Here is a 25,552-nt window from a genome sequence, read left to right as displayed (position 1 = left end):
GTACCCGTCTAAAGTTTGGACATACAGTGGGGAGAACAAGTATTTGATACACTGCCGATTTTGCAGGTTTTCCTACTTACAAAGCATGTAGAGGTCTGTCATTTTTATCATAGGTACACTTCAACTGTGAGAGACGGAATCTAAAACAAAAATCCAGAAAATCACATTGTATGATTTTTAAGTAATTAATTTGCATTTTATTGCATGACATAAGTATTTGATCACCTACCAACCAGTAAGAATTCCGGCTCTCACAGACCTGTTAGTTTTTCTTTAAGAAGCCCTCCTGTTCTCCACTCATTACCTGTATTAACTGCACCTGTTTGAACTCGTTACCTGTATAAAAGACACCTGTCCACACACTCAATCAAACAGACTCCAACATCTTCACAATGGCCAAGACCAGAGAGCTGTGTAAGGACATCAGGGATAAATTGTAGACCTGTACAAGGCTGGGATGGGCTACAGGACAATAGCCAAGCAGCTTGGTGAGAAGGCAACAACTGTTGGCACAATTATTAGAAAATGGAAGAAGTTCAAGATGACGGTCAATCACCCTCGGTCTGGGGCTCCATGCAAGATCTCACCTCGTGGGGCATCAATGATCATGAGGAATGTGAGGGATCAGCCCAGAACTACACGGCAGGACCTGGTCAATGACCTGAAGAGAGCTGGGACCACAGTCTCAAAGAAAACCATTAGTAACACACTACGCCGTCATGGATTAAAATCCTGCAGCGCACGCAAGGTCCCCCTGCTCAAGCCAGCGCATGTCCAGGCCCGTCTGAAGTTTGCCAATGACCATCTGGATGATCCAGAGGAGGAATGGGAGAAGGTCATGTGGTCTGATGAGACAAAAATAGAGCTTTTTGCTCTAAACTCCACTCGCCGTGTTTGGAGGAATAGAAGGATGAGTACAACCCCAAGAACACCATCCCAACCGTGAAGCATGGAGGTGGAAACATCATTCTTTGGGGATGCTTTTCTGCAAAGGGGACAGGACGACTGCACCGTATTGAGGGGAGGATGGATGGGGCCATGTATCGCGAGATCTTGACCAACAACCTCCTTCCCTCAGTAAGAGCATTGAAGATGGGTCGTGGCTGGGTCTTCCAGCATGACAACGACCCGAAACACACAGCCAGGGCAACTAAGGAGTGGCTCCGTAAGAAGCATCTCAAGGTCCTGGAGTGGCCTAGCCAGTCTCCAGACCTGAACCCAATAGAAAATCTTTGGAGGGAGCCGAAAGTCCGTATTGCCCAGCGACAGCCCCGAAACCTGAAGGATCTGGAGAAGGTCTGTATGGAGGAGTGGGCCAAAATCCCTGCTGCAGTGTGTGCAAACCTGGTCAAGAACTACAGGAAACGTATGATCTCTGTAATTGCAAACTAAGGTTTCTGTACCAAATATTCAGTTCTGCTTTTCTGATGTATCAAATACTTATGTCATGCAATAAAATGCAAATTAATTACTTAAAAATCATACAATGTGATTTTCTGGATTTTTGTTTTAGATTCCTTCTCTCACAGTTGAAGTGTACCTATGATAAAAATTACAGACCTCTACATGCTTTGTAAGTAGGAAAACCTGCAAAATTGTCAGTGTATCAAATACTTGTTCTCCCCACTGTACCTACTCATTCAAGGGTTTTTCTTTATTTTTACTATTTTCTACATTGTAGAATAATAGTGAAGACATCAAAACTATGAAGTAACACATATGGAATCATGTAGTAACCAACAAAGTGTTAAACAAATCAAAATATATTTTAGATTCTTTAAAGTAGCCTCCCTTTGCCTTGATGACAGCTTTGCACACTCTTGGCATTCTCTCAGCCAGCTGCATGAGGCTTTTTAATAAATGTTTAATACATTTGCAAAAATGTCTAAAAAACTGTTTTTGCTTTGTCATTATGGGGTATTGTGTGTAGATTGATGGGGGGGAAATGATTTAGTCCATTTTATAAAAAGTCTGTAACGTATCAAATGTGTAAAAAGTCAAAGGGTCTGAATAGTTTCTGAATGCACCGAACATGTAGTCACAGCCTCGAAAACAGCCCTCACACACACAACCTCGCTCAACACACATACAGGTATAGCACCGGTAACACCTGTCGAACACACAGTAGGAAAAGTCGAGGAAAGACTGTGGTTAGACAAGGGTAGTACACTTCACTTCAGTAATTACAGCAGCATAGAGAGCAAACTGAGAGGTGATCTATCTATGTAATAACGTGTTCTGTCTTCTTCCTCTACAGCAATCTGTCCTGGCTGCCCTCTACAGCTCAGAGGGCTCTGTGATGGAGGTAAACACACACACACACGCACACGCACACGCACACGCGCGCACACACACACACACACACACACACACACACGTACACACACACACACATTTATCTCTGGGACTATAGTGACACCTAGTGGCCATCCTTTAACCTCCTATCCAATAATAACCTGTGTTCGTTTCCACAGCGACACCACTTTGCCCAAGCCATAGCCATTCTGAACACCCACGGCTGCAACATCTTCGACAAGTTCTCCAGAAAGGTCCGTTTCTCTCCAGCCTGGGATCCCGCACTGCTGTTGTGTTAACAGGACACCCAGGACTGTTATAGGTTGTGTGTGTGTGTGTGTGTGTGTGTGTGTGTGTGTGTGTGTGTGTGTGTGTGTGTGTGTGTGTGTGTGTGTGTGTGTGTGTGTGTGTGTGTGTGTGTGTGTGTGTGTGTGTGTGTGTGTGTGTGTGTGTGTGTGTGTGTGTTAACAGGACACCCCTGACTGTTATAGGTTGTGTTTCTGTGTATGTTGTGTTAACAGTACACCCAGGACTGTTATAGGTTGTGTTTCTGTGTGTGTGTGTTAACAGTACACCCAGGACTGTTATAAGTTGTGTGTATGTGTTGTGTTAACAGCACTGTAACATAACTCATGTATATGGTAATTATGGGTGTTATCACCAGTAAAATACTCTGAAACATTTTACTGTAGCATACTGTAAATGATGGTGCATTGTGGGAAAATGTTGTGGGTGGGAAAATAATTGCTTTATTTCATTTTGCTATGTCATTTTGCCTTGTAGTCGCTGCCAGTTTGGAAACCTTTGTTAAGGCCTCTAGAATTGCAAGTGATTTAAAACACCAGATATTCATTAATGTTTTGTAATGTGGAAACACGTTACCTAGCAGCAAATCTGCTTGCACCAATCCCTTGTAATTACAGAAAAATGCTGTGAAATACAAACCTTTCCCCTCAATGAATTTCTTTCATCTATCCATTCATTCTGATTGTGGTAGCATTTACTTCATTACAGAGTACCTTCTTTTCATACCATATTTATATTACAGTATATTACTTGCCGTCGAGCTGCCTGTCAGATACTGTCAAATTCACGGTAACCGCTTTACAGTGAGGACACCCAGGACTATTATAGGTTGTGTGTGTGTGGTTATCAGGACTACCAGAGGATGTTGGACTTGATGAGGGATATCATCCTGGCCACTGACCTGGCTCACCACCTCCGCATCTTCCCCGACCTGCAAAGGATGGCTGACGGTAAGGCTGTGTGTGTGTGTGTGTGTGTGTGTGTGTGTGTGTGTGTGTGTGTGTGTGTGTGTGTGTGTGTGTGTGTGTGTGTGTGTGTGTGTGTGTGTGTGTGTGTGTGTGTGTGTGTGTGTGTGTGTGTGTGTGTGTGTGTGTGTGTGTGTGTGTGTGTGTGTGTGTGTGTGTGTGTGTGTGTGTGTGTGTGTGTGTGTGTTATACTTTTTTTTGCACCTAAACCGAGGGAAACAATTGTCAGCCTTAGGCAATAGAAGGTTTGAGTCTACCTAGGCTGACAATCTGGCCCCAGGGGAGTTGTGTGTGCGAATTTGTGAGTATAATAGTCTTCCATTTTCTTTCCCTTTCTGTTTGTACGTGTGTGTGCGTGTCCTAGCTGGCTACAACCCCAAAAATCAGACCCACCGTTCTCTGCTGCTGTGTCTGCTGATGACCTCATGCGACCTGTCGGACCAGACCAAGGGCTGGAAGACCACCCGCAAGATCGCTGTGAGGAACCATAACGTCTACTCCTAACCCACAACCCAACCACAACCCAAACCTCAACCACAACCCTCAACCACAACCCTAACCCAAACCTCAACCCTAACCCTCAATCAAAACCCTAACCCAAACCTCAACCACAACCCTAACCCAAACCACAACCCTAACCCAAACCTCAACCCTAACCCTCAACCACAACCCTAACCCAAACCTCAACCCTAACCCACAACCCAAACCCAAACCTCAACCACAACCCTAACCCTCAACCACAACCCTAACCCAAACCACAACCCTAACCCTCAACTACAACCCTAACCCAAACCTCAACCCTAACCCCAAACCTCAACCTCAACCCTAACCCTCAATCACAACCCTAACCCTAACCCAAACCTCAACCACAACCCTAACCCTCAATCACAACCCTAACCCAAACCTCAACCCTAACCCTAACCCAAACCTCAACCACAACCCTAACCCTCAACCACAACCCTAACCCAAACCTCAAACACAACCCTAACCCTCAACCACAACCCTAACCCAAACCTCAACCCTAACCCCAAACCTCAACCACAACCCTAACCCTCAACCACAACCCTAACCCAAACCTCAACCCTAACCCTCAATCACAACCCTAACCCAAACCTCAACCACAACCCTAACCCTCAACCACAACCCTAACCCAAACCTCAACCACAACCCTAACCCTCAACCCTAACCATAACCATAACCCTCAACCACAAACCTTACCCAAACCTCAACCACAACCCTAACCCAAACCTCAACCACAGAAACCCTCAATACACATCATCCTGCCATTACAACCTCCCACAATATACAAAGGGAAAAACTTGAGTTTTTGGACACTCAGGTTTTCTTTGTATTTTGTATCATTGGCCACTAAAGTCTTCTTTAAGGAGACCGATAGGCATGCCCTGCTACATAAGGCAAGTTATCATCCAAAACATACTTTCAGAGGGATTATTACATCTCAGCTGATCCGGTTCAATAGAATCTGTACATTAGGTGAGCACGTGGAGGCCATAACCATCCTTTTTAGAGCCTTGGGGCCACGGGGATATTCCAAACGTTTCCTTAGGGGGATAAAGGCAGAGGTAGGTGAATTATTTGGCAGGGAAGGGGGTTACAATAAAACAGCAGAAACACACACTTTGATACCATTTGTTACAACATACTCTGGGAGCTTGGGTGGATGTAATAGGACCTTGAGGTCTAACTTCAGGGAAGCTCAACAAGCTGTGGAAGGGCTGGTAGATTGTAGAGTAATCTCAGCCTATAGAAGAAACAAACACCTCGGGGACAGGTTAGTCCACTCTGTCTTCCAGACGAAAGATGCACCTAATAAATTGGATAAATATTTGGGGAGACCCAAATATATTGTTCATGCCTTCTCGGGGCTGGGGTTCCTCGTAAGACAGAGGATCAAATTGTCCACTGTAAACTTGATCTATGGAATTAAGTGTAAATTGTGCCAAAAGATTTACATAGGAGAAACAAAGAATGCACTACAGGTCAGACTGAAACAACATCTATACCATATGGCTAAAGGTAATAAGAGTACTGTACTGTATTTGCATTTTAGCCTACATGCAGTGGACGGCTTGAGTATTTTTGGTCTGGAGACAAACGGGAGCTGGTCCAGGACACAACGACAGGGGATGGAAAGAACTTGGATTGGGCGCCTCAATACGATAGATCCTAAGGGCCTGAATGAAAAATATTACATTTATCTTGGCTTATTTACCTGATGGGAGGGGTCCTCTCCGGTGCAGTGACATGGGTTATTTTGTGGGGGGATATTTATTATTAATAAATAAATATTTATTTATTTGTGGATTTACTCTTATGTCTTTTAAGCACTGACCATAAATATGATGGCACTTATTTGTATCATATTCTTTGACTCCTTAGTGTGGCGTGGTTTTATCTTATTTATTTTTGGGATACTTTTATAGTACTTATCTTGAGTTGAAAGCACTTTCTTTTATATTCTTTTTTAGTCATTAAAGTATTTTTATACATAAGTCTTACCATTTATCCTAAAGGGGTTGCCAGTGCCAGTGCACATCAGATTCGTCTGTTATTTATTAAACCTAACCCAGCCCGTGCCTGGCATTTTATACATTATTTGGGTTTTAAAAGACTTATCTGACTGGATTGTTTTAGTATTTTCGTTGTTTTAATTTGTTTGTCTATTCTTTTTTAGTCATTAAAGTATTTTTATACATAAGTCTTACCATTTATCCTAAAGGGGTTGCCTGTGCCAGTGCACATCAGATTCGTCTGTTATTTATTAAATCTAACCCTCAACCACAACCCTTACCAAAAACCTCAACCACAACCCTAACCCAAACCTCAACCCTAACCCTAACCCTCAACCACAACCCTTACCCTAGCTTCACGTCCATATGCAGGTTCAACCCTAACCCTAACCTCAACCCTCAACCACAACCCTGACCAAAATCCAGACACTAACCCTATAGGTTCATGTTCATATCCTGGTTCAACCCTAATCCTAGCCTCAACCCTCAACCCTAACCCTCAACCACAACCCTGACCAAAACCCAGACACTAACTCTATAGGTTCATGTTCATATCCTGGTTCAATCCTAATCCTAGCCTCAACCCTCAACCCTAACCCTCAACCACAACCCTGACCAAAACCCAGACACTAACCCTATAGGTTCATGTTCATATCCTGGTTCAACTCTAATCCTAGCCTCAACCCTAACCCTAGCCTCAAACCTAACCTCAACCCTCAACCCTAACCTCAAACCTAACCCTCAACCTCAACCCCAGACCCTAGTTGACCTTTGACCCTAAACCTATTTTTCTCTCCTCTGTGTATTCAGGAGCTGATCTATAAAGAGTTCTTCTCCCAGGGGGATCTGGTATGTGTGCTGCACTTTATTCCTGCACCGTATTTGTGTGTGTGTGTTGGGGGGGTGAGTGTGTATCTGACGTGTGTAACTTACTTGTGTGTGCAGGAGAAGGCGATGGGGAATCGTCCCAGTGAGATGATGGACAGAGAGAAGGCCTACATCCCAGAGCTACAGATCAGCTTCATGGAACACATCGCCATGCCCATCTACAAGTAAGAACCAATCACAACACAGCGTTTATCACTACTGACCCAATCACAACACGGCCCACAGCACCACCTAATATTGTGTCCCACGCCCCTGTCCTCTCATAGGCTGCTGTCAGAGCTGTTACCAGGGGCAACCGAGCTGTATGAGCGTGTAGCGACCAATCGAGTACAGTGGACCAAAGTCTCCCACAAGTTCAGCGTCCGTGGGTTGCCTAGCAACAATAGCCTCGACTTCCTGGATGAAGAGTATGAATTGCTGCAATCCCAGGGTGCACTTGGTGATGACAGCCACTGCGATGACACCCACTGCCTCAACGGTTGCCTGGATGAGGGGGGCGGAGGGAGGGGCCTGTAACCATACCGACCAATGGGAGTGGAGAAAGCAGTATCTCTAGGCTAATAGAAACCTAAGGAAACTATTCCCTTTTTACGTCCTCAAGCGGAGAAGGCGGGACTCTGAGACAGTTTGACGTTTGACTGACAGCTGTCAATCTCTAAGGCTGAGCAAAACAGATGGAGTGAATGCAGGAGGGACGATTCAGATGAATCATTTCAAAGGAGTCGATTCAGACTATTCGATTCAGACAATTCCTGTAGATGCTAAATGTGACTGAACTCCTGTGAGGAAAGCAGAGAGTCGTGTTGACTCTGGAAATGATAATTTTCATAACGAGGTCTCCGTTCATATTCTTCTGAGTTTCTGTTTCACACACAGACACCTAATAGGTAAATACCTGTGTAATAACACATAGGTAAATAGCTCCTTTCCTAGTTAACAGAAAGCTGTGTAGTACGAAGGACAGTTATGGAATCTGTTGGTTTATGTTGTTTTAAGATCATCAGAATCCCTCCCATCAGCCCACACACACCCTGATGAGCTGCTATGTCACTCATATGACTGCTTATGTATACTGTATGTAGCCTACACCTTGTGTGTTACACCCTTTATCTCAGCCAGTATTGGATGTATTTTTCATGTCTTAGGCATCATGTAAGTCTCTAGTTTGCCAGATATTATATTTGTTATTATATATGGAGACCATTCGTGGCCATGCGATGCCCAGTGGTAATTGAGGGAAACTGTATCTGCCTTGTGTCAGGAAATGTGAGTGGAACTTCCCTCTTTTGAAAATGGGGACAGTTTGACAGTCAGTGATCACTGGTCAGTGCCATCCTCATTAGCTAAAATCTTCTATCCCCGGAGCACGCGCGCACGCACACGCACACACACAGACACACAGACAGACAGACAGACAGACAGACAGACAGACAGACAGACAGACAGACAGACAGACAGACAGACAGACAGACAGACAGACAGACAGACAGACAGACAGACAGACAGACAGACAGACAGACAGACAGACAGACAGACAGACAGACAGACAGACAGACAGACAGACAGACAGACACCACAACCACCATTACAAGAGCCACTAAGAGCCATTCCTCTTTTCTTCTTAGTGTTTCTCTCTGTGTCTCTATATAATCCCTTAAAACACATGGAATGGAGTGTAAGTGAAGCCCTTTAAATGATCCAGTGTCATCATACCTGTGTGTGTGTGTGTGTGTGTGTGTGTGTGTGTGTGTGTGTGTGTGTGTGTGTGTGTGTGTGTGTGTGTGTGTGTGTGTGTGTGTGTGTGTGTGTGTGTGTGTGTGTGTGTGTGTGTGTGTGTGTGTGTGTGTGTGTGTGTGTGTGTGTGTGTGTGTGTGTGTGTGGTACGGATCTGCCTTATCGTGCATCTATGCTGCCTTTCTCAGAGCTTACCATGTTGGACCATAGATACAAACAGACACAAAGGCCAAACAGTATCTCCAGTGTGTTGATGAACAGACCTATAGCTGATAGTGTGTTGATGAACAGACCTATAGATGACAGTGTGTTGATTAACAGACCTATAGATGACTGTGTGTTGATTAACAGACCTATAGCTGACAGTGTGTTGATGAACAGACCTATAGATGACAGTGTGTTGATTAACTTCTTGCGGATCAGTGGGACACTAGTGTCCCATTTCGACAACATCTGGTGAAATTGCAGAGCGCCAAATTCATATTAAATTACTATAAATATGAAACTTTCATGAAATCACAAGTGCAATACATAAAAATAAAGCTTAACTTGTTGTTAATCCAGCCGCCATGTCAGATTTCAAAAAGGCTTTACGGCGAAAGCATATCATGCGATTATCTGAGGACAGCGCCCAGCACACAAATGCATAACAAATCATTTTCAACCAGGGAGTTGCGACACGAAAGTCAGAAATAGCGATATAATATATGCCTTACCTTTGAAGATCTTCTTCTGTTGGCACTCCAAAAGGTCCCAGTTACATTACAAATGGTCCTTTTGTTCGATAAACTCCTTCTTTATATCCATAAAAACTCAGTTTAGCTGGCGCGCTTCAGTCAATAATCCACTCGTTTTCCCTCCTTCAAAATGCATACAAAATGAATCCCAAACGTTACCAATAAATTTATCCAAACAAGTCAATCAATGTTTATAATCAAACCTTAGGTACCCCAATACGCAAATAAACGATAACATTTAAGACGGAGAATCGTTATTGTCTTCAAAGGAGAAAAATACCAAAGAACGCGCTCTCATTCACGCGCTTGGAAACACCACAGCCAAAATGGGAGCCACCTAGAAAAACTACAATTTCTCCCTAATTTTTCCAAAAACCAGCCTGAAACTCTTTCTAAAGACTGTTGACATCTAGTGGAAGCCCTAGGAACTGCAATCGGGCACGATTTTGCCCTATAATAAAAGTGCCAGCACTTGAAATCAGTGGTAGGATGAATTCTTTTTTTGGGGGGGGGGTGGTTTGTCCTCGGGGTTTCGCATGCCATTTCAGTTCTGTTATTCTCACAGACATTATTTTAACAGTTTTAGAAACTTTAGAGTGTTTTATATCCAAATCTACCAATTATTTTCATATCCTAGCTTCTGGGCTTGAGTAGCAGGCAGTTTACTTTGGGCACGTTTTTCATTCGGACGTCAAAATACCGCCCCCCTAGCCCAAAGAAGTTAACAGACCTATAGATGACAGTGTGTTGATGAACAGACCTATAGATGACAGTGTGTTGATTAACAGACCTATAGATGACAGTGTGTTGGTTAACAGACCTATAGATGACAGTGTGTTGATGAACAGACCTATAGATGACAGTGTGTTGATTAACAGACCTATAGATGACAGTGTGTTGGTTAACAGACCTATAGATGACAGTGTGTTGGTTAACAGACAAATAGATGACAGTGTGTTGGTTAACAGACCTGTAGATGACAGTGTGTTGATTAACAGACCTATAGATGACAGTGTGTTGATTAACAGACCTGTAGATGACAGTGTGTTGATTAACAGACCTGTAGATGACAGTGTGTTGGTTAACAGACCTATAGATGACAGTGTGTTGGTTAACAGACCTATAGATGACAGTGTGTTGGTTAACAGACCTATAGATGACAGTGTGTTGGTTATCAGTGTGTTGGTTATCAGTGAGTTCACTGTCTCAGGAGTTTAAAACACACTACCACTCAACTCCAATCAATCAGTCACCTAAATGTTAAACTAATGTGTGAAACTGCTGCTCGGTGAAGCCAGAGCAACAGCTTACCCTCACCACATGTCAGGGCTTACATACTGTATATGTGGAAGAATTAAGGCCATATATGTGAATATATTTCTTAAAAGGGCGTACAGGTGAATATATTTGTTAGATGAATGAACTGGGGATGTTGGTTAGGTGACAGGGGCGTACAGGTCAATATATTTGTTAGGTGAATGGTGTATAGGTGAATATATGAATGGACTGCATATAGCTTAATATATTTGGTAGATGATTCTCCCTCAGGATGTCTTTGTGTATGACTTCACTGACTTTGACTTCATGTTATTGTACAGATTTTAACTGTTCTAATGGCATTCAGGTAGGCTAGCGATCTGAAGCCTCGCTCTAGTGCTGTATGTCTGTGACCTCTGACCCCTGATGAACACAGATTAACTTCCTCTTTTCCCCTGTTGTTGTTTTCCGCCCTCCCATTCCAGATCTGCCTTCTTCATATGTGTTTTGATGATGATGATGCAGAAACTCTGATGTAAATACAGTCTGATCTTAAATTATTACTTTAGACAGTTGTCTCTCTTAACTTTGTTTTACGTTAGCGTGTTTGTGTCAGCGAGTCAGGGCTCCATCATGTGCCAATCCCCATCTCCACGGAAACGCAGGATTCTTACCTGTGATGTAATCACATAGGCTATATATAAATGCTGTAAATAACAGTTTATGAAGTGTTACTTGATTCTATGTAATTATTACAATGAGGACTATTTTAATTATTTCATGTTATACAGTTGAAGTCAGAAGTTTACATACACTTAGGTTGGAGTCATTAAAACTAGTTTTTCAACCACTCCACAACTTTCTTGTTAACAAACTATAGTTTTGGCAAGTTGATTAGGACATCTACTTTGTGCATGACACAAGTCATTTTTCCAACAATTGTTTACAGACAGATTATTTCACTTATAATTTCACTGTATCACAATTCCAGTGGGTCATAAATTTACATACACTAAGTTGACTGTGCCTTTAAACAGCTTGGAAAATTCCAGAAAATGATGTCATGGCTTTAGAAGCTTCTGATAGGCTAATTGACATCATTTGAGTCAATTGGAGGTATACCTGTGGATGTATTTCAAGGCCTACCTTCAAACTCAGTGCCTCTGTTTGACATCATGGGAAAATCAAAATAATCAGCCAATTGTAGACCTCCACAAGTCTGGCTCATCCTTGGGAGCAATTTCCAAACGCCTGAATGTACCACATTCATTTGTACAAAATATATTACGCAAGTATAAACACCATGGGACCACGCAGCCGTCATACCGCTCAGGAAGGAGACGCGTTCTGTCTCCTAGAGATGAACGTACTTTGGTGCGAGAAGTGCAAATCAATCCCAGAACAACAGCAAAGGTCCTTGTGAAGATGCTGGAGGAAACAGGTACAAAAGCATCTGTATCCACAGTAAAACGAGTCCTATATTGACATAACCTGAAAGGCCGCTCAGCAAGGAAGAAGCAACTGCTCCAAAACCGCCATAAAAAAGCCAGACTACGGTTTGCAACTGCACATGGGGACAAAGTTCGTACTTTTTGGAGAAATGTCCTCTGGTCTGATGAAACAAAAATAGAACTGTTTGGCCATAATGACCATCGTTATGTTTGGAGGAAAAAGGGGGAGACTTGCAAGCCGAAAAACACCATCCCAACCGTGAAGCACGGGGCTGGCAGCATCATGTTGTGGGGGTGCTTTGCTGCAGGATGTACTGGTGCACACACAAAATAGATGGCATCATGAGGATTAAAATGATGTGGATATATTGAAGCAACATCTCAAGACATCAGTTAGGAAGTTAAAGCTTCCTAACTGGTCTCAAATGGGTCTTCCAAATGGACAATGACCCCAAGCATACTTCCAAAGTTGTGGCAAAATGGCTTAAGGACAACAAAGTCAAGGTATTGGACTGGCCATCACAAAGCCCTGACCTCAATCCTATAGAAAGTTTGTGGGCAGAACTGAAAAAGCGTTGATTCAGTTACACCAGCTCTGTCAGGAGGAATGGGCCAAAATTCACCCATCTTATTGTAGGAAGCTTGTGGAAGGCTATCCGAAACATTTGACCCAAGATAAACTATTTGAAGGCAATGCTACCAAATATTAATTGAGTGTATGTAAACTTCTGACCCACTGGGAATGTGATGAAATAAATAAAAGCTGAAATAAATCATTCTCTTTGCTATTATTCTGACATGTCACATTCTTAAAATAAAGTGGTGATCCTAACTGACCTAAGACAGGGAATTTTTACTAGGATTAAATGTCAGGAATTGTGAAAAACTGAGTTTATATGTATTTGGCTATGGTGTATGTAAACTTCCGACTTCAACTGTATACTGTGGTTGTAGTTTAATCATCTTGTTCTCTCATTTTCATTGTGTTATTGAAGGGCCCAAAACATGCAGACCTATGGCTCAAACAGAGGAGGATAAAACCAAAATGCTATTTCATCATAAAATTGATACTAATTCTGAAAACTGAAACAAAGACTGAAGTTAATGAAATATTTAGTTTTTGTTGTAGAAGGTGTATTACAGTGGTGGTCTGTGTGTGTTATCTAAATGCTGTATAGACCCTTCTGGAAAGAGAACACACTATATAAAAATATGTATTTTTCGTGTAATAAATTTTGTTAATGCTCAATTTTATGTTTCATACCATGATACAGTATAGGCTACACACCAACACACACTAACACACCAGCATACATACACAATAAAATGCAATCTCAACATATTTCTGCTTAGTTTTTATTTGTTATTGTTTGGTGAAGTATTCAGCTTGATGGAAGTCCTCTTGACATGTTTGGAAACAATAAATGTTAGGCCTAGGCTACATTATGATGCGTTTGGGACGCCTTTACATGGTGCGGTGTAATGACCTTGGCTATAAAAGCAGTGACCAGAGCATTTAGTGACATATTGATATCAAACTACGGATATCAAACACCAAGATACTGATTGACAAATCTGAATATTGACCAGGATGCGGCTCAAAAAGTAATCTCGCCCATGTGAACTCGGGTCACAACCTGCGGCCCACAGTGTCTCACTCTGCTTCACTGGTCAAGACTCTCCTCCGTCCCAGTAGACTGGATCCGCGAGACCTCCAGCGATGCGTTTGAAGACAAGGCTGGGCAGCTCATTTCTACACTTGTCTACCGCCTGCGACCTCCTGGCAGATGGATGAAATCGAAGGCTGGCTGGAAGGGTTGCGCCACGGATGACCTCGAGGACATGGTGACGCAGTTGACCGATGGACACGAGCATAGCAACAATTCTTGGCACCCGCAGGGAGACGCTATGGATGGGGCAGAGATGCTCGAATCACCTGAGCCGGTTGTGGACTACAAGGGCGCCCTGATAGAAGAATTGACCTACACCAAGGACCTGTACGTTATCGAAAATGCAGAGCTTCTGAAAGCCCAAGAAATAGCAGAGGAGAACGAGGCTCTGCATAAAACGAACATTGAGCTGAAGAACCGGGTGAAAGGCCTCAGTAACTCTATGGAAGACATAGGATCCCTGAATGACAAGCTCCAGGAGCTGCGTAAAGCCCTGGATGAGCGTACCAGAAAAAATGCACAGCTGGACAGGCGAGTCAAGCAGCTGGAACAGCAGAATTATGCCTTCGGAGATAAGATGGAAATTCTGAACAGTCATCTGTCCGTCCATAAGCACAACAACAATGAGGATAAGGTGAAGATGTGTGAGCTGAACCATTGTATGGCCTGTTGCAATCGATGAGGACCAAATGACTCTTCTTCAACAGGAGGAGTTTAACCAGAGGAAAACGTCATATATCGAGAAGATTGAAAGCACATCCTGCGTCCTGGAGTTTTGGTAGATGGTGATGGACTTAGAGGAAATTGCCAGGAACGCTGGCAAAGAACATGAGATGACAGCTCTGTTGCGTGCGAGAAAGGGTCTTTCTCCCTCACCGGGGAACTCACTCAGTGAGAGGTCCTCCATGGTTGAAGAGACGGCTGGCTGATGAGAAATCTGCTTGGAAGTCTCCAGAAGGTGGTCTACCAGGAAGGGATGTTCTACCTAGGCGTCTACAAGCATTTCGCTGCACCCGCAATAACATCTGCTAAACATGTGTATGTGACCAATAAAATTAGATTTTACTGTGTCACTGTGTAGGCCTAATGGCCTCCAGTGTGCCTTCCCATCCTTCAGGGCGCAGCAAAATACTTTGTAAACCCTTATTGCACACTTCAACACACTACCCTCCCTCCCTTCTGAATTATGTTCACCATAGACTTGTTTTTACCTACAGTGGGCTCCAAAATTACTGGCACCCCTGACGGGCAATGCACAAACAATACTTTAAAAAATATTAACAATATAATTATAGAGATAAACTCAAAATACCAACATATGAGAAATACTGGACTTTATTAATGTTTCAATGGAACCAACCAAAATCATACAATTATTTAATACAAAATACATTTCACCAAAATTAAGGTTTCATAATTATTGGCACTCCTGATTTAGTACTTAGTGTAACCACCTCTGGCAAGGATAACAGCATGGAGTCTTGTCCTGTAATGTTTGACAAGGTTAAGGAACACATTTGGAGGGATTTTGGACCATTCCTCTATGCAGATCCTTTCAAGATCCTTCACATTCTTGGGTTTGCGCTTATCAACTGCCCTCTTCAACTCAGCCCACAGGTTTTCGATTGGTTTGAGGTCCGGCGACTGAGATGGCCATGGCAGAACATTGATTTTGTTGTGACAGAACCATTTCTGTGTGGATCTTGAAGTATGTTTTGGGTCAATGTCTTGTTGGAAAGTCCACCAATGGCCAAGTCCCAGCCTGCTGGCAGAGGCAACCAGATTGTCAGCCACAATTGCCTGATACTTGGTGGAATTCATTATGCCATCAATCTTAACCAGTGTCCCTGGACCTCTGGAGTTAAAACAGCCCCAAAACATCACTGACCCACCACCATATTTCACCGTGGGTATGAGGTTCCTCTCCTTGTATGCATCTCTGTTTCAACGCCAAACATGCTGATGCTGTATCTGACCAGAACACCTTCTTCCAGTCATAATTTAAATGACGTTTGGCAAACTCCAAGCGCTTGCATCTGTGTCTTGGGGTCAGAAAGGGCTTTCTTCTGGCAACCCTTCCAAAGAGCCTGTGGTTGTGGAGGTGGCGTCTGACGGTACTTTTTTAAACCTGGTGATCTCAAGACGACACCAAGGCCTGCAATTCTTTCACAGTGATTCTTGGGGATTTTGTTGCTTCTATCACCATCCTCCTCCCTATCCTGTGGGGCAAAATGCATTTGCGCCCTCTACCCGTGAGGTTTTCAACTGTTCCATATCTTTTAAATGTTTTAATAATTGCCCTGACAGTGCTCAGTGGTATATTCAATCGTTTGTGGATCTTCTTGTAGCCATTACCAGATTTATGAAGGTCTACGACCATCTGTCTCTTTTGAACTGCCAGTTCTTTTGTTTTCTTCATGGTGTTGGATGACAAAGGGATATTGCATGCGTGTTACCTCATTTTTATACCCTAGTGAAACAGGAAGTGATGTAATGGCTCAATGTAGTTCCTTAAGACTCAGATGAACTTAAATAAGTGGAATTTAATTCCTGGTTTAATTTTGGTAGATGTTATTTACAATAATCAAAATAAATTATTTTGGTGTGTTCCATTGAAACATTAATAAAGTACAGTATTTCCTCAAGTGTTGGTATTTTGAGTTGATCTCTATAATTATATTGTTTATATTGTTTAAGGTATTGTTTGTGCATTGCCAGTCAGGGGTGCCAGAAATGTTGGAGCCTACTGTATATTTGATTTCTGTTATGCATCTTCAGGATGTCCAGCCCACATGGGATTATAAGGGTTTGCTGTAGTCAAACAAAAATCTGTGTTTATCATTTTACCTATGTTTCAATTAATAAAATATTTCCCTCCCCTAAAAACTGTTGTTTGAGCCTACTACTGATAGAATTTCATAGGCTATAATTATTGATGGCAAAATCATTTTAAGAGCAAAGCTTACATTTTAGAAAAACACAGGATTGATCACCATGGTCATGTAGTCAAATTTTCTTTAGATTTCATGAATAGCAAATGACGTATTAGGCTATTGAGATGTGCTGAGATACAGGCTTACCGTTGGCCACAGCAGGAAAGGATAAAAAATCAGCAAAAAAATAAATGTCCTCTCACTGTCAACTGCGTTTATTTTCAGCAAACTTAACATGTGTAAATATTTGTATGAACATAATAAGATTCAACAACTGAGACATAAACTGAACAAGTTCCACAGACATGTGACGAACAGAAATGGAATAATGTGTCCCTGAACAAATGGGGGGAGGTCAAAATCAAAAGTAGCAGTCAGTATCTGGTGTGGCCACCAGCTGCATTAAGTACTGCAGTGCATCTCCTCCTCATGGACTGCACCAGATTTGCCAGTTCTTGCTGTGAGATGTTACCCCACTCTTCCACCAAGGCACCTGCAAGTTCCTGGACATTTCTGGGGGGAATGGCCCCAGCCCTCACCCTCCGATCTAACAGGTCCCAGACGTGCTCAATGGGATTGAGATCCGGGCTCTTCGCTGGCCATGGCAGAACACTGACATTCCTGTCTTGCAGGAAATCACGCACAGAACAAGCAGTATGGCTGGTGGCATTGTCATACTGGAGGGTCATGTCAGGATCAGCCTGCAGGAAGGGTACCACATGAGGGAGGAGGATGTCTTCCCTGTAACTCACAGAGTTGATAAACGCGAATCCGACCATTTCCCCTGGTGAGACAAAACCGCGACTCATCAGTGAAGAGCACTTTTTGCCAGTCCTGTCTGGTCCAGCGACGTTAGGTTTGTGCCCATAGGCAATGTTGTTGCCGGTGATGTCTGGTGAGGACCTGCCTTACAACAGGTCTACAAGCCCTCAGTCCAGCCTCTCTCAGCCTATTGCGGACAGTCTGAGTACTGATGGAGGGATTGTGCGTTCCTAGTGTAACTCGGGCAGTTGATGCCATCCTGTACCTGTCCCGCAGGTGTGATGTTCGGATGTACCAATCCTGTGCAGGTGTTGTTACACATGGTCTGCCACTGGGAGGACGATCGGCTGTCCGTCCTGTCTCACAGTACGGACATTGCAATTTATTGCCCTGGCCACATCTGCAGTCCTCATGCCTCCTTGCAGCATGCCTAAGGCACGTTCACACAGATGAGCAGGGCATCTTTCTTTTGGTGTTTTTCAGAACTGTGACCTTAATTGCCTGTAAGCTGTTAGTGTCTTAATGACCGTTCCACAGGTGCATGTTCATTAATTGTTTATGGTTCATTGAACAAGCATGGGAAACAGTTTTTAAACCCTTTACAATGAAGATATTTATATTTTTATTTATTATCTTCCTAAGACAGGGTCGTTTCTTTTTTTGCTGAGTTCATAGTCAGTATTCCATTTACCACACTGACATCTCACCGATGGAGATGGTAAAGTCATTCTGTCTGGTGCTGATGGGACACAACATTATGAGAAAAGCATTTTCAACAACTTCTAACAGGTGGCAAGGAGATGTTTCAACTATAGATGGTCTGAGTTTCAGGAAGCTGAAACACTAAACACAATAAGGAAAGTTCCATTATTCATATCAAGGAAAGTGTCAACACTAGAAAAATAAATAGTTTATTTCAGACCATTTGATACACAAGCCGTAATTGTAGAAATCTAACAAATTTAAAATGTTGGTCCAAGTAAACAACCGGAATCCGCAACACACACACACACCATTTTTAGGGATGTCGAAAGGCTTCCCAACCCCCAGCAACACACCCCCCCCTGTTCGTTCCCTACTCACACACTCAAATGTGTCTTAATCTTAGGGAATCGTTACAGAGTGGTTACACCATTTAATACAGAAAACTACACACAAAATTCAGTCTATTGCTGTGAGCGGAGGTTTGCAGCAACAGTGGAACACACAATATCAGATTTATACAACACACCCTGTTAAACCCCTGGGAGAGCCAATAGATGAATCAGATATACTGTACACATCAGGAGGAGTGTTCTCTCTCCGCAGTCTGTATGATGTCACTGCTATGCTGCTCTACCAAAGACATCTGAAACACATCAGTACCGGCCTTCTCTACACCCCAATGTCCCTGGAAGTCATTCATCAGCATCCTCCTCTTCCAAATGTCCTTGGTAGGCCTCATTCCTCTTCGCTACACGACGACACCCACGGGACGTCCATCAGAGAAGTCCAGGATGATAAAGTCTGACCAGCATCATGGTCCAGTTCCTGATGCAGTCTGGTGAGTAATAGTGTCTCAGTCACGTCAGTGAGGTTGGTCCTGTTGTGGTCAGTAGCTCCATTGTGGTTGGTCCTGTTGTGGTCAGTAGCTCCATTGTGGTTGGTCCTGTTGTGGTTAGTAGCTCCATTGTGGTTGGTCCTGTTGTGGTCAGTAGCTCCATTGTGATTGGTCCTGTTGTGGTCAGTAGCTCCATTGTGGTTGGTCCTGTTGTGGTCAGTAGCTCCATTGTGGTTGGTTGGGGCGTAGCGAGGTCTGCAGGGACCTCATGTCCCTGAGCAGTGTTAGACTTTTCCTGCTACGGTCCCCCGGCCGAACCTCGACCGCTCCGGCAGAGCGACTGCGTGTGGTCACTGTGGTGGTCACCTTCACCTCTCCACCTTGCTTCTGACCACGAGCATCTCTCATAAACCTCTTCACCTACACAGAGACAGAAAGTGAGAAAGAGTGAAAAACTCTGTCAAATGTATGTGTTTGTGGATACGTTGAAGGCAAAACCACAGTTAAATAGTTCTTAGTCATCAAACTGTGTGTGTGTACCTGTGCTTGGTGTCTACGTAGCTTGCTGATCTGCTCTCCTTTTCTCTCCATTCTCCTGAGTAGAGTCTCCTGTTCTCTCTCCACCCCCCTCCTCTCCCGCTCACACACACAGGCATCAGCCTGCCGCACCAACTCCTGCTGCTCACTGACACACACACACATTTACATACACAACTGAGATAGCTATTCATGCTGAAACAAAGTCTCAGACGCTAACAGACAGACACACTCACAGACTCATGTGTCCCAGTTCATCCTGCAGGGCCAGCAGGAGGTCTGATAGCTCCTCCCCACAGGAAGAGGAGGAGCCGCTGCCATTGGCTTGCTGGGCCAGAGGGGTGTGAGAGAGGACGCGTGCGTTACATAGCTGGGGCTGATGCTGCTTCAGCAGGGAGAGAACAGACTGGACGTTGGCCCTGACCGAGTGACTGCACCCTACAGACTAGAGACAGGGACAGAAATTACAGAGTGACTGCACCCTACAGACTAGAGACAGGGACAGAAATGACAGAGTGACTGCACCCTACAGACTAGAGACAGGGACAGAAATGACAGAGTGACTGCACCCTACAGACTAGAGACAGGGACAGAAATGACAGAGTGACTGCACCCTACAGACTAGAGACAGGGACAGAAATGACAGAGTGACTGCACCCTACAGACTAGAAACAGGGACAGAAATGACTGCACCCTACAGACTAGAGACAGAGATGACAGAGTGACTGCACCCTACAGACTAGAGAGAGAGATGACAGAGTGACTGCACCCTACAGACTAGAGACAGAGATGACAGAGTGACTGCACCCTACAGACTAGAGAGAGAGACAGAGATGACAGAGTGACTGCACCCTACAGACAGGGACAGAGATGACAGAGTGACTGCACCCTACAGACGAGAGACAGGGACAGAGAGACTGCACCCTACAGACTAGAGACAGGGACAGAGATGACAGAGTGACTGCACCCTACAGACTAGAGAGAGAGACAGAGATGACAGAGTGACTGCACCCTACAGACTAGAGAGAGAGCTGAGGAGGGTGTCTGCTAACAAACATTTGTTCTGCATATATGATGTGCATGTTCGTACCTTCCCTGCTACAAAAGGGACGTCTCCTAGGCTCAGTCTGTAGTGTGGCTGTGAGGCCTGCTGCAGAACAGGTTTCTGGTAGAGCACACAAATTCACATCAGAAAAGGTGTTGTAGATATTGGTATGGATCAAAGGCTTGTTGGCCAATCAGATATGTGGCCTGAACAATTAGTTTAGTGTGTGTGTGTGTGTGTGTGTGTGAGAGGAGGATCACATCGACTGACATTCATCTCCAACAGAAACACCAGCACCCAAAGGCTCATGGGAAGGCTGCTACCTTGGAGAAGTGTTTCTTCTCTCTGATTGTACTTCTGGCTTTGGGAAGGCGGGGTGAGGGCGACACAGACTGGATCAGGATACGATTGGCCTCCAGACCTGTCTGTAACTGAGGACCAGTGAGAAAACAGTGTGCAAAATAGTTGCAATACACATCTCTAGAGTGTGTGTACCTGGTTGGCCTGGTCCTGTGTGTGTGTGTGTGTGTGTGTGTGGGTACCTGGTTAGCCTGGTTCTGTGTGTGTGTGTGTGGGTACCTGGTTAGCCTGGTTCTGTGTGTGGGTACCTGGTTAGCCTGGTCCTGTGTGTGTGTACCTGGTTAGCCTGGTTCTGTGTGTGTGTGTGTGTGGGTACCTGGTTAGCCTGGTTCTGTGTGTGTGTATGTGTACCTGGTTGGCCTGGTGCTGTGTGTGTGTGTGTGTACCTGGTTGGCCTGGTGCTGTGTGTGTGTGTGTGTGTGTGTGTGTGTGTGTGTGTGTGTGTGTGTGTGTGTGTGTGTGTGTGTGTGTGTGTGTGTGTGTGTGTGTGTGTGTGTGTGTGTGTGTGTGTGTGTGTGTGTGTGTGTGTACCTGGTTAGCCTGGTTCTGGACCAGTTTCCTCTGGTGTTCTTCTTCCAGCAGTTTCAGCTCCAACTCACGAATCTTCCTCTAAAACACACAGACATCAGACCCACCAAATCCTAGTTTGGGTGAGTTTGCGTGTGTGTGTGTGTACCTCTGCGTGGTTCTGTGTGTGTACCTCTGCGTGGTTCTGTGTGTGTGTGTGTGTGTGTGTGTGTACCTCTGCGTGGTTCTGTGTGTGTGTGTGTGTACCTCTGCGTGGTTCTGTGTGTGTGTGTGTGTGTGTGTGTGTGTGTGTATGTGTGTGTGTGTGTGTACCTCTGCGTGGTTCTGTGTGCGGGTCAGTCTCTGGTGTTCCTGCTCCAGTAGCGCCAGCTTCTCTAACTGGGTCTGGTGGGCGGAGTCAGGGGCGGGAGCAGCTGACCTGGTCATCTCCAGGGAAACCTGAAAGAATCACTATGGTAACTGAGTGCTACGGGAGCATCATACATACAGCTAGAGATCCTGTCGTTAGCCTGTCTCTCTGGGTTAGCATAGGTAAGGCGTATGCTAACCTGGCGTTTGAGCAGGGTTGTTCTGTCGGCCTCTGCGTTGCGGACCATCTTCCTCATGTACTCCAGTTGTCTGTCCAACAGCTTACAGCGAGCCTCCGCTGCAGCCAGCTGAGTCACTAACACTGAGGGGACCGAGGGGAGAGAGAGACAGAGAGGGGTGAGACAGGGGGCAAAAAGAGCATCTGTTTACTCTCAAACAAAACACATATATTTTGGAAAATTATCACGTCGCTCACCTTGGTTGGGTTCTGACTGGTGGCTGGTCTCTCTCTTGTGTGTGTCTGTGGGTTTGTGTGTGTCACTCCTTAGGTCAGTGTGTGAGGTCTCTTTCTCCAGGCTGTGTAGACTCCGCTCCGTTCTGCCTCTCTCCAACTCCAGCTTCCTGATCTTCTCCTGTAGGTTCATCAGAGCAGACAGGATCGCTACACACACACACACACACACACACACACACACACACACACACACACACACACACACACACACACACACACACACACACACACACACACACACACACACACACACACACACACACACACACAGTATAATCCTCTCTGAAGATGAATATCGTACCATCATATCTTGCCTTATCTGTTATCCCACACACTCTGAGTTGAAGTTATTCTCCACCAGACATTCATGAGTAAAAACTTTATCAGCAATTACTTCATTCAGCCACTCAGAAGAGTAGAGGTGTGAGTACAGAGTGAGAGAGAGATGGGTGAAGGTAGGAGGATAGAGAGGTGAGTACAGAGTGATAGAGAGATGGGTGAAGGTAGGAGGGATGGTGGTGTGAGTACAGAGTGATAGAGAGATGGGTGAAGGTAGGAGGGATGGTGGTGTGAGTACAGAGTGAGAGAGAGATGGGTGAAGGTAGGAGGGATGGTGGTGTGAGTACAGAGTGATAGAGAGATGGGTGAAGGTAGGAGGATAGAGATGTGAGTACAGAGTGATAGAGAGATGGGTGAAGGTAGGAGGATAGAGAGGTGAGTACAGAGTGATAGAGAGATGGGTGAAGGTAGGAGGATAGAGATGTGAGTACAGAGTGATAGAGAGATGGGTGAAGGTAGGAGGATAGAGAGGTGAGTACAGAGTGATAGAGAGATGGGTGAAGGTAGGAGGATAGAGATGTGAGTACAGAGTGATAGAGAGATGGGTGAAGGTAGGAGGATAGAGAGGTGAGTACAGAGTGATAGAGAGATGGGTGAAGGTAGGAGGATAGAGAGGTGAGTACAGAGTGATAGAGAGATGGGTGAAGGTAGGAGGATAGAGAGGTGAGTACAGAGTGATAGAGAGATGGGTGAAGGTAGGAGGATAGAGATGTGAGTACAGAGTGAGAGAGAGAGTGAGGTGAAGGTCAGAGGAGGAGTGATGAGGATGGGGTGAGTACAGAGTGATGAGAGAGGGAGGTGGGGTGAGGAGCGTGAGGAGGAGGGATAGAGATGTGAGTACAGAGTGATAGAGAGATAGGTGAAGGTAGGAGGATAGAGATGTGAGTACAGAGTGAGAGAGAGATGGGTGAAGGTAGGAGGATAGAGATGTGAGTACAGAGTGATAGAGAGATGGGTGAAGGTAGGAGGATAGAGAGGTGAGTACAGAGTGATAGAGAGATGGGTGAAGGTAGGAGGATAGAGATGTGAGTACAGAGTGAGAGAGAGATGGGTGAAGGTAAGAGGATAGAGATGTGAGTACAGAGTGATAGAGAGATAGGTGAAGGTAGGAGGATAGAGATGTGAGTACAGAGTGATAGAGAGATAGGTGAAGGTAGGAGGATAGAGAGGTGAGTATAGAGTGAGAGAGAGATGGATGAAGGTAGGAGGATAGAGATGTGAGTACAGAGTGATAGAGAGATGGCTGAAGGTAGGAGGGATGGTGGAGTGAATACAGCGTGATAGAGAGATGGCTGAAGGTAGGAGGATAGCGATGTGAGAGTGGGGATAGAGGGATAGCGTTTAGCAGTGCCTCTGTTAATAGGCTGTGGTGTCATGTGTCACCTGCTGTTGCCATGGAGACCAGCCTCACCACATAACCACAATGGAAACTGTCTCACCCACACACAATGTAGTTCTAGCAGCAGTGCAGGTAGTGATTGGTTACCTGTACTGCTGCTTTCTGGGAATGCCTTGCTGGACAGTGTCTGGCAGGGTACGTGTGTGTTGCGAGTTGTGAGTGTGTAGGAGGGTAGAGAAGTGTTGACGAAAGGGCGGCCTGCGGGGTAGTCTTTGTAGGAGGGTAGAGACAGAATGTCAGACATCACACCGACAGAGAGCTCCTGCAGACAGACAGAGACAGTCAGGGAACCACCATTTCTAACACCATGATATTACTGTCCCCAACACGGATAATATTATTACTACCAAACACTACAAACTGTCTCCCATTCTAATGATCGATTCAATTCCTTAGGACTGTCCCCCAAAACAAAGGCCACACACTCCCCTCTACATCACCAATGGAATTATCTGGTACACAGCTACTAACGTTTAGTGATGTTCAGTTGAATTCAGTGTTGCACAGAAAGGCCGACTATGGTCACTCTCACAATAACATTATTGACTAGCTCTTAGCTTAAAGCAAAGTTCGCTTGCTAGCTAAGTAAAAACAAGAAGCTGTGTCAAATGGTTAACGATAGCTTGCTGAAAAACATCTAGTTGGATCTGAAGCAAACATGCAACTTACAATAGTTAACGTTAACTAGCTAAACTTTACTCCATTAAAATGCAAGCTAAGTTAGCTGGCTAACTAGCCAAGACAGGTTTGTTGAGTTGGATCGCTAATGTTAGCCTGCTTGCTATGTTTACCTTCTCTCGCCCGACGGATGGTTTTGACACTCTCTCCATTGATGGCAACCAACTAACGTTATAGCTACTTGCCAGCCGAGCTAGCTACATGGCTAACGTTTTTATCCGTACGGTCTCTTCAATTCAGAAAGAGCACATCAACATTAAATATAAAATGTCAGGGCAGCATTTTTACCATCATTTATGCACGCAGAAAGCAAAATACCGCGCGAAGACTGAATACGGAGGTTCCCCTTACAGAGCTACGTAGGCGATGACGTCACACGGCGTACAGACGCTCGGGCTTCTCTCCAATATCGTCCAGACCTGTATATATATATATATACATACATGACGAGTGCATGGTGTTATCTGTGGTTGTGTGGGTCAATAGCTCAGAGGTTACATCAACCAGAATTGACACAGCAGATCCTCCCTCTGACTTGGGAAATAAACGAGAGAAGAACACATTTAGCCTTTAGTGAAAGGCAGCAAAAGTAACAGACACAACATCAGTGTAATGTTACAGCTTCACTCATCCACAGCAGCCCACGTGCCTCCGCTGAAGGCTTACCAGCTGTCAATTCTTTACAGTATTAACCTCTCAGGTAATGAGGCCTGTATGAAACACACACACACACACAGTTTCTCCTGCTTTGTCATGTAGAACAGAAAGGGCCTC

The 25,552-nt window shown here is 44.6% G+C and overlaps 2 protein-coding genes across 6 annotated transcripts in view; one reads left to right on the top strand and one right to left on the bottom strand.

The window, feature by feature from the left end:
- LOC139548264 (cGMP-dependent 3',5'-cyclic phosphodiesterase-like) overlaps positions 1–13,506 on the top strand; it is a 261,254-nt gene extending 247,748 nt beyond the window's left edge. For all 5 annotated transcript variants that reach the window (XM_071357818.1, XM_071357822.1, XM_071357820.1 and 2 more), the window contains 7 exons: positions 2,258–2,305; positions 2,475–2,549; positions 3,452–3,551; positions 3,931–4,043; positions 6,908–6,946; positions 7,043–7,149; positions 7,252–13,506. In XM_071357818.1, coding sequence (XP_071213919.1) covers positions 2,258–2,305; positions 2,475–2,549; positions 3,452–3,551; positions 3,931–4,043; positions 6,908–6,946; positions 7,043–7,149; positions 7,252–7,501 — 732 coding nt within the window. In that variant the 3' untranslated portion in view covers positions 7,502–13,506. The remainder of the gene's footprint in view (positions 1–2,257; positions 2,306–2,474; positions 2,550–3,451; positions 3,552–3,930; positions 4,044–6,907; positions 6,947–7,042; positions 7,150–7,251) is intronic.
- Positions 13,507–18,419: 4,913 nt separating this feature from the next.
- On the bottom strand, positions 18,420–25,149 carry cep57 (centrosomal protein 57). Its single transcript, XM_071357796.1, has 11 exons — positions 24,892–25,149; positions 24,188–24,362; positions 22,324–22,509; positions 22,088–22,209; positions 21,852–21,977; positions 21,543–21,620; positions 20,975–21,082; positions 20,697–20,771; positions 19,843–20,051; positions 19,610–19,754; positions 18,420–19,489 (listed from the first exon to the last, which is right to left on the bottom strand). Exons 1-11 carry the CDS (start codon positions 24,928–24,930, stop codon positions 19,286–19,288), a joined length of 1,467 nt encoding a protein of 488 aa, XP_071213897.1. The 5' UTR covers positions 24,931–25,149; the 3' UTR covers positions 18,420–19,285.
- Between the last annotated feature and the right edge of the window lie 403 nt (positions 25,150–25,552).

The sequence above is a fragment of the Salvelinus alpinus genome, chromosome 21 (genome assembly GCF_045679555.1).
Source record: "Salvelinus alpinus chromosome 21, SLU_Salpinus.1, whole genome shotgun sequence".
Classification (NCBI taxonomy): Eukaryota; Metazoa; Chordata; class Actinopteri; order Salmoniformes; family Salmonidae; genus Salvelinus; species Salvelinus alpinus.
Note: the sequence above shows the minus strand (reverse complement) of the source record. Positions and strands in the feature narration are given on the sequence as shown.